Below are 9,843 nucleotides of genomic sequence, written 5' to 3'. Positions count from 1 at the left end.
AGGTTCTGAGTCCTCTAGGACAATATCTGGTAATCCTATGATGATCAGTCATGTTTTAAATGTGTAAAAGAAAAAATTACAAAGAAAACCCAACTATAAAATATAATTTATCAAAAAAAATATCAACTCAGGTTAAAAGCACCCTGATCTAGATTGATCTCATTTTACATCATTATTTTCATTCATTTTTTTACTGATGAACAAAGTGAGATCTATGGAAAATGAACCAAAGATATATGGAGCCAGTTCATGGGAGAACCAGGTCTCTTGCCTCCTCTCTTCACCTATTCCTCCCCAGAACAATGGACTTTGCCCTGAATCTCACCCTGTTTTGCTTAGATGGCGGGGAGACAGTGTCAGTTTCCATTTCCTAGGTAATTTCCTGGGTCAACTTGTTTTGTCATCCTAGCATCCATGCTTTTCCCAGAAGCCATGTTGTGAGAGCTGGCAATTCACAGAAAAGCAACTAGAGCTTGGACACAGTCTGTTTTCATACCAGAGTAAGAGCAGTTATTTATATTCCTTAGCAAGAACATTGTTTCCAAATAGACTACAAATACATATTCAGAAGCTTTAGAATGTGTAATTGTTTGATAGAATTTCAAAATGGGATGTTGTGTTTCTGCCCTGTCCTGCTCTTTCTCAGCTTGGAAAGTTGAAGGGGGGCAGAGAGGAGGGAGGAAGTAAATGATGGAATGGATAAAAAACAATGGGCTTTGGAGTCTAGGAACTGGGTTTTGAATCTCAGCCACACAGCATAACTTTAGGGAGATAAACCCTCTGAGCCTCATTCTCCTCATCTATAATAACAGCTTAGAGTGGATTATTTTTTTTCAGATTTTTCAAGACAAATGGGGTTAAGTGACTTACCCAAGACCCCATAACTAGCTAATTATTAAGTGTCTGAGGTTGGATTTGAACCCAGGTACTCCTGACTCCAAGGCCAGTGCTCTATCCACTGCACCACCTAGCCTCCCCTGGAGTGGATTATTTCTAAGGGTCTTTCAGTTCTAGCCACCTGTCTGCTCCTTTATTTTGTCAAATCAACAAACACCATGCTCTGTGCTGAGCATTGAGGACTACAAGAGGCAAAAGAAAGTCCCTGCCCTCAAAGAACTCAAGGGGGAGACATCATGCAAAAACTATGTACAAGATGTATATAGGATAAATTGGAGATTAGGGGGATTAGGAAAGGCTTTTGCAGAAGATAGAATTTTAGTTGAATCTTGAAGGAAAGAAGATAGAAATGAGAGAGAATTCCAGGCCTGGGATCACTCAATGCATGTAATCAGAAGACGCAACCAGCAAAAAAAAGGCTACTGTTAAAGGATAGCAGAGTAGGTGGGTGAAGAGATAGGAACAGGGAGGACAGACTAGAAAGGAAGGGACCTGATCGTGAAGAGCTTTGAATACCAAAGATAGGATTTTGTGTTTGATCCTGGAGCCTCTAGTTTATTGAGATGCCATGGTCAACTATACCTTAGGATGGAGTAAAGAGAGACTTGAGTCAGAGAGACAAATAAGCAGACTATTATAATCGGAGACCGGGAAGAGAAGGGAATAAACATTTCTTATGTACCCACAACCAAGCTACATGCTTTACAGAATTCAGTTCTACCCTCAACTCTCACTATGTGACCCTGGGCAAGCCATGTAATTCCCACTTTATCTGTTTTCTCACTGTTAAATGGTGGTAATAATAGAACCTACCAGGATTACTCTAAGGATCAATATTTATAATAACTCATAGAGGTATATAATTAGGAGTTCTTGTAGGCACAGTCACCTATTGGGGAACTACTCTGCTGGGCAATCAAAGCAGGAAATGGTATCTTCCTATAGGGAGTGACTTCTCATACTTCTTGTCATTTGAAATGTTTCTTGTCTTTCGGAACATCTCAACTCTGCAGCAAGAGATGCTGCTTGGTGGGAAGTGCTGCCTAATATGGTCACATTTCAGAATGCAACTGGTTTTCTGGTTCTGTTTTAAAAGGAAAGATCAACTTCCTAAAGAGTACATCATGTGCTACCATCTCTCCCATTCTTCTCATTCTCTGCTCACCATTCATGGGCTGCCTACCTCATTTTATTGCATTTTTCAGAAATTGTACTTTTTTACAAATTGAAGGTTTGTGACAATCCTGCAAGGAGCAAATCTCTTGGTGCCATTTTTCCAACAGTAGGTGCTCACATCGTGTCACATTTTGCTAATTCTTTCAAACTTTTTCATTATTATGTCTGTTATAGTGATCTGTGATCACTGCTCTTTGATGATACTATTGTAATTGTTTTTGGAACATCACAAACTACTCATCAAGAATGGTGGACTTAATCGATAAATGTTGTATGTATTCTGACCACTCAAAACTACTTGTTTTGTCTCTTTCCCTCTCCTCATACTTCCCTTGTCCCCAAAACACAATATTGAAATTAGGCCAATTAATAACCTCTAAGTGTTCAAGTGAAAAAAGAGCTAAGGGGCAGCTAGGTGGCACAGTGGATAAAGCACCAGCCCTGGAGTCAGGAGTACCTGAGTTCAAATCCAGCCTCAGACACTTAATAATTACCTAGCTGTGTGGCCTTGGGCAAGCCACTTAACCCTATTTGCCTTGAAAAAACCTAAAAAACAAACAAAAAAAGAAAGAGCCAATCGGTGTGACAAGCTTTATATTTGTCTTTTTTTTTTAAGAAATTGCTACAGCTACCCAAAACCTTCAATGGCCCCCTCCCTGAACAGTCAGCGGCCATCAACATTAAGCCATCAGCATCAGCCAAAAAAATTATGATTCACTGAAGTCTCAGATACTTAGCATTTTTAGCCATAGAATATTTTTTGAATTAAGGTATACATGTTTTTTAGGCATAATACTACAGCTTACTTAGTAAACTATAGTATAATTTAAGCATAACTTGTATATACATTGGGAAATAAAAAAATTTGGGTGACTTGCTTTATTGCAATATTTCCTTTTTGTGGTGAACATACAGTATCTCTGAGGTATGCTTTTATTCCAGTAGTCTTATCAGTCTCCCAGCTTCCAGTGTTCCAACCTCACCCCGCAATTCATTCTCCAGATAGCTACCTATCTAATGCAATCCAATATTTATTAAGCTCCTGCTGTATGCTGAACATAGTACTAGATGCTGGGGACACAAAGTAAAAACAAACTAGGGCCTGTCTTCAGGAAGCTTTCATGAGTGCTGGGGTGGAACAGATACAGTATGTAAATGAAAGTGCAAAGAGCTATATACAAAGAAGACACCTACAGGATCAATTAGAGATAATCAACAGAGGGAAGCCACTAATTTTAAGGGGGATCAGAGAAATACTTGTTGATTGACTAATAAGAGGGAGACACATAAGAGGATTCAACAACTATTTGAACCCACAACTTGGCATGTGGTCCATAGTGCTTCTTGGGCAGCTAGGTTGTGCAATGGATAGAGCACTATCCCTGGAGTCAGAAGGTCCTGAGTTCAAATGTGGTCTCAGTTTACCAGCTGTGTGACCCTATGCAAGTCACTTAACCCTGATTGCCTCACATCCAAAGCCCTCTCCAGTTGTGCTAATTCATTTTCACTGGACCCAGGAAGAAAGCGAGGCTGGTGACTTTTCACAGCCCCTCTTCACTCAAATCCAATTCACATGCATGTCATGGCATCACCTCCCTGATGTCATGGTCTTCTTTGAGAATGAAGGACAACTTTTTGCCAACTAGGGCAGCAGTGGAATTGATATAGATTTTAACCCTTTCCCTCCCTACCTTTTTATTTACTCTTATGAACTTCATAAAAATGAATATTCCTAGAACTAAATCACTTGAGGTAGTAGGTAAAGCACCCAGACCTGGAATCTGGAAGACCTGAGTTCAAATTCAGTCTCAGTCACTTTCTAGCCATGTGACCCTGGGCAAGTCACTTTATTTACCTCAGTTTCCTCATCAACAAAATGAACTGGAGAAGGAATGGCAAACCATCCCAGTATCTTTGCCAAGATAACCCTAAATGGGATCATGAAGAGTCAGATCCAGCTCAAAAACAACAAGCAACATGCCCAGAACAACCAAACAACAGATCAGGGGACCTGAGTTCAGATATAACTTCAGACACGTATTTGCTGTGTGACCCTGGGCAAATCACCAAACCCTATTTGTCTTCCCCCCAAAAAGTGACTGGGTCTCCAAGATAGGAGATAGGGAGCCTCACCTGTTTGCAACTTTTACAATACGTACATTGAAGGACTTACCTCCCAAAAAGCCTGGTCATCAAAGTATTTAGCTGGTGGTGGTGGCTTCCACATGTTGAAACTTAAAATTAAACCTGTTTTAGAATACATACCAAAAAGTTAAGCATTGCATTTCATATCTGTCCTCTCTGGATCAATCAGAATATTTATGTCCCCTAGGTGGCGTCTTCACAGGGAGCTCCACTTCTTACCACCAGGTGTCCCCCAAAAAAGCCCTTACTTTCTTGGTTGGGACTAATTGCTTCTAAAAGGAACTGGCAAAGGCAGTTGTCTAAGAGGATTTATATTACACCAGGACTTTGAAAATCCTGTAGCTGACACCCTTCCAAGGACAAGCTACAAAAAGTTCTTTTTAGAGGATGGACCATTTACAAGTTGACCCATTTAAAAGACAAGACAAATTTAAATGAAGCCACTCTATCCGTAGCTTCTTTACTGGATCTGGTTGCTGCTCAGTATAGAGATGCCCAAACTTACCCCTAGGCCCAGTCCCAGCTCCCACACAGTTGTCTATAAATGCTTCATAGTGATCACCCCCACCTGCCCCCACCTAAGGCTTTCTCTGATCCTTTAAATTCCTCATGGACCTGCTGAAGCACCAGACCCTTTCCTTGTTGTCCTGGTAGGCCACCTCCTTTCAAGTCTATACATTATCTTTGATATCATTTGCTCTACTTCCCTACATCTTTCCATTGTTCAAGCATAGGATTTAGAGCTAGAAGGGACCTTCAGAGGACATAAGAGCATAGGCTTGGGCTTCCTTCAAGGCTCAGCTCAAAGTCCACCATCTACAAGAACCCTTCCTAAATCCTTAATCTCAGTGCCTTCTGTTGATTATCTCCAAATTGTCATGTCACATCTTCTTTGTACATAGCTGTTTGCAGGTAGTTTCCCCCATTAGACTACAAACTTTTTTTGAAAGCAGGGACTCTGTTTTGCTCTCATATCCTCAGTGTTTGGTACATAGATGCTTAATAAATGCTTGGGTTTAAACTGATCATAGAACTCAAGCTGGAAGGTTATTTTAGAAGTCTTTTAGTTCACTGGTTCCCAGTGAGTGGTTTTTGAACCCCCTGTAGATTCATGATGATGGTCTTAAAGGATTCACTCTATACTGTTACATTGTTGGTGGAGCTGTGAACTGATCCAACATTTCTGGAGAGCAATTTGGAATTACACCCAAAAGGCAATAAAAATGTGCATACCCTTTGATCCATCAATACCTATATTGGGTCTATTCTCCCTAAAGAGATCATGAAAAAGGGTAAAAACATCACTTGTACAAAAATATTAATAGCAGCTCTGTTTGTGGTAGCAAAGAACTGAATATCAAGGGAATGTCCATCAAATGGGGAATGGCTGAACAAACTGTGGTATATGTATGTCATGGAACAACTGTTGTTCTATTAGAAACCAGAAGGGATGGGATTTCAGAGAAGCCTGGAGGGACTTGCATGAACTGATGCTGAGTGAGATGCGGAGAGCCAGAAGAACATTGTACACCCTTAACAGCAACATGAGGTTGATGATCCCCTTAATGGACTTGCTCATTCCATCAGTGCAATAATCAGGGATAATTTTAGGGTATCTGCGATGGAGAATACCAACTGTATCCAGAGAAAGAACTATGGAGTTTAAACAAAGACTATTACCTTCAATTTAAAAAAAAAGTTATCTTATGTACTACATAATTTTGCTATCACTAATATTTTATTTTTTCCTTAAGGATATGATTTTTCTCTCAGCACATTCAGTTTTGATCAATGTATAGCATAGAAACAATGTAAAGACTCTCAGACTGCCTTTGCAGTGGTGGGGGGAAATGTGTCAAATTCAAAACCTTACCAAAAAACGATGGGTAGAAACTACTATTGTATATAATTAGAAAACAAATAAAATATTTAATATGATAAAAAAAGGATTAATTCTACACTTTTTCAATGGATGAAAGAAACAAATATTTATGATATATCAGCCAAATATCAGGATCTATACGGAGTGCTTTACAAATGTTTTCTCACCTGATCTTTACAATATTCCAGGATGTAGGTGATATTATTATCCCTACCTAAGAAAACTGAGCCAAACAGAGCAGAAATGATCATGTAGCCAATCTGAGTCTAGATTTGAACTCAGGTCTTCCCAACCCCTAGCCCAGTAATCTATATGTTGCACCACCTAATTGCTTCCATGTAAATCATTACTATGTCATGCCAAACCTTCTTGAATCCCATCACCTAGAGCAGCCTTTGGCCTTCTTGTTTTCAGTAACCTGAGTTACAGAGATTCCATTTAAACCTTATGTGAGGAGAGAAAAGAACTTGCTTCCTGCCCTGCCACTCCTAAGGTCTCAGGTTAGTTGGCCCTATTTCATTTCCCAGATTTCCAAAACCTGTTGATTTCCCCAGAAATTCAATGACCATTCTCACATGAATTGTCTCCATTGTGTGAATTGATGGGGTTCACCATGACAGCTGTGTCCTTGGTCTACTGGCATACTCTAGATTGGCTTAGGGACATATACCTTGAATGCATGGCAAGTATCCCACAACTGGCAAAGCATCTCATAGTTTCTATTCCATCACAAGTGAATTTGTCATACACAAACATTTATTAAGCACCTACCTCATGCAGAACATTGTACCAAACACTGGGGCAAATAAATTTCATACAAGGCACAAACCCTGCCCTCACTAGATTCACAATCTAGGCATCTAAAGCTTCAAATACTGTCTCCCTCCCTGTTCCCAAAGAGTGATCTTTGGACTGGAAATCTTTCTAAAATATATGGTCTCAAGTAACTGCTTAATTAAACAGAGGCCATCAGATAGAGTTTGAGTTTTTCCAGGGTGACTAATGGACAATGAATATTTATTTTATGAATATTAATTATTATGATGTCCTCTAAGGGAGAAGACCTGAGTTCTCAAGTTTTCTGGCTTTGACCTTAGGCTCGATGTCAGATTCTAGGATTTAGAACTGAAAGAGCTCTCCTACCTCCAACCTTCTCAGATCATCCTCAGTTATTAAGCTAGCTAGCTCTGCGTGTGTCTGTGTGTGTGTGTGTGTGTGTGTGTGTGTGTGTGTGTGTCTTTGTCTCTGTTTGTCTGTCTCTGACTCTCTGTCTGTCTCTGTCTCTCTCCTTTTTACCTGCTTCGAATGTGACTCCTTGAGGGTAGACTATTTCATTATTGTCTTTTGAATCCTCACCCACCTCCCCTTATCCCTAGACTTTTTCTGGACTATGCCTATGAATTAGTTGGCTTAAGGAACTCCCCTGGCTTGTAACCTATGATCTTAGAGTATTGCCAGGCACACAGTGGGCTGAATTGAATCTCAGAGATCATCTAAATCCAGTCCCCTTACTATATACAAATAAAGAAACTGAAGCCTCAAAATGTCCAGTGACTTGCTTAATCAAGATCACAGAAGTCAACAAGTCAAATGAACCTACCATGTGCCTGGCCCTATCCTAAGCACTGGGAGCAAATAACAGAAACAAAGCTAGAGCTCAGGTCCTCTAACTATAAATCCAAATTAAACTTCTAACTTCTAATTGCTGGAGGCAGCTAGGTACATAGTGGCTAGAGCAACAGGCCTGGAGACAGGAGGAATTGAGTTCAGATTCAGCCTCAGACTGTCTAACTGTGTGACCCTGGGGCAAGTCACCTAACCTCTGTTTGCCTCAGTTTCCTCATCTATAAAGTGATGATTGACAAATAAGCACCTGCCTTCCAGGGTTGTTGTTGTAAAGATCAAATGAAATATTTGTAAAACACTTCACAGTAAGGGCTTAATAAATAGTTTCTTTTCTTCTCTGGGTGTCATTTCCTTCCCATTTGAAAATGGGATAATATCAAATAAGCAAAGTGCTTTACAAGCCATGGATCTGTGATCTCATCACTGTTCCTTCCAGCAATACAGATCACAGCCTATCTTGGCCTGCCCATGCTGGGTAACTCTTGTCCAGACCTTCCCATAAGTTCCCCAGAAGAGGTTCCCCCACCATACTGGAGATCTTCTATACGTTCCTCAGACACTACAGAAGGACCAAAGGACCAGCCTTCCAGCTGTCCACCCTTCACCCTGACCAGCTCCTCTTCTCTTCCTATCATTCAATTCCTTGATGACACTTTAGACTCCTATTCTTCAGAATTTCCCCATTGGTTTTGTGTTATAGCCTGCTTGCCTCAACCACTCCATTGCCTCCAGTATATGATATTCATTGTTAATTTTTCAGAAACTGGTGTGTTCCGCGTTCCATAAATCAACCCCAGTAGAATGTTGGCATTAAAAAGATAGCCCCTTTCTTTCACAGGAGTCTTGGGGACATTTAAGAAATTTCTAAAAGACAAGCCATACTGCTCTCTTAGAGTGAATGTCAATGGCTGTTGTAGTATTGCTGCTGCTGTTGTTGTTTTGCTCCCTCCACCAAAGTTACAGGCTTATGTCAGTTGTTTTCTTGTTATTGTCTCACCAAGGTAGTCGGATGCTGATGCCACCTGTTGTTGGTTATCATAATTACTTTGTTGTTGCTATTAATGTCACCCCTCCAAGGAAGTTCTGTGTTCATGTCTCCATATGTTGTGAATGTACCCTTTTCCTCAGAGAATTCTTGAAGATTTTACAACTAAGTACAAGATCCTGGAGATCCTGCCAAGCTAGAAAGGTTCTCAGCTTGTGCCTGTTTTTCCTAAGACCAGTCTAACTAAGTTCCATAAAGTTCATCCCCAGAGGACTCGATTTTAAAGAAGTTGTCTCATGAAGTAATCTTCTAAGACATAAGACAGGTGGAATTTTCTAAGGTGGATAAAATGCCTACCCTGATTGAAATCATAGACCATTGAAAGAATTTTTTAATATTTTTAAAATATTTTTCTTTCTCCAAAGTCCTCCTCTAATATGTCTAGAACTTCCAGCAGTGGCCTCCTACTAGACAACCAGTACCTGTTTTCCCTTTACTGTCCAACAAGCTAGAAGATGTTGACAAGATGGTGGGTGTGGGACTCAGGAACCTGAATTGAGATGAGGGTTGGCAGAAGATGTGTATGACCAAGGGACTTTTTAAAAGGCAACAGTAATGCTCATCATCTCTTTCTGTCTATCAGAACTCTCATATTCCCCTCTTTCCAGAGTTAGCTTGCACTTAATAGGTGGTCAATCTTTTGGTTTGACCAACCTCATAACTCTGGGAGAAGACAAAGGAGAAGTAGCATTGAGGGAATTGAGCAGCAGGTCTCTCATGGACAGACAAGTTCATTGCCTCAGATTCCCAGATGGTGGGTCTAAACCTCCTAAGATGGCTCAGAGAAAGATATTTGCCACATTCTGTAGGGCACTGACTTTTGTGCCCAGTGGCAGACTTACCTAACAGATGGCTAGTTGCTGAGAACAGTTCCCAAGGGAGCCTAGTTGGTGAGACAAGTTTTCCTTCTACTGTGATTCTGATAACAAATGGATGCTTGGAAGACTGTACTCCTAATGTATCCCAAAAATCTTAGTGCAAGTTATAAGCTTAATAATCCTTTTAATGCTTACAATTTCACTAAGACTTTTGAGACACTCTATATATGTATGATATATAATAATATAAATAT

At 40.2% G+C, this 9,843-nt stretch overlaps 1 protein-coding gene across 3 annotated transcripts in view; it reads right to left on the bottom strand.

Annotated features, from left to right (window-relative positions):
- The window catches only part of LOC141508961 (RH-like protein), a 45,227-nt gene that overhangs the window by 3,033 nt on the left and 32,351 nt on the right, over positions 1-9,843 (bottom strand). For all 3 annotated transcript variants that reach the window (XM_074218089.1, XM_074218088.1, XM_074218090.1), the window contains one exon: positions 4,247-4,320. In XM_074218089.1, coding sequence (XP_074074190.1) covers positions 4,247-4,320 — 74 coding nt within the window. The remainder of the gene's footprint in view (positions 1-4,246; positions 4,321-9,843) is intronic.

This window comes from Macrotis lagotis, chromosome 1 (assembly GCF_037893015.1).
Source record: "Macrotis lagotis isolate mMagLag1 chromosome 1, bilby.v1.9.chrom.fasta, whole genome shotgun sequence".
Lineage (NCBI taxonomy): Eukaryota > Metazoa > Chordata > Mammalia > Peramelemorphia > Peramelidae > Macrotis > Macrotis lagotis.
The sequence above is the reverse complement of the archived record's forward strand: the minus strand, read 5'-3'. Positions and strand labels throughout refer to the sequence as shown.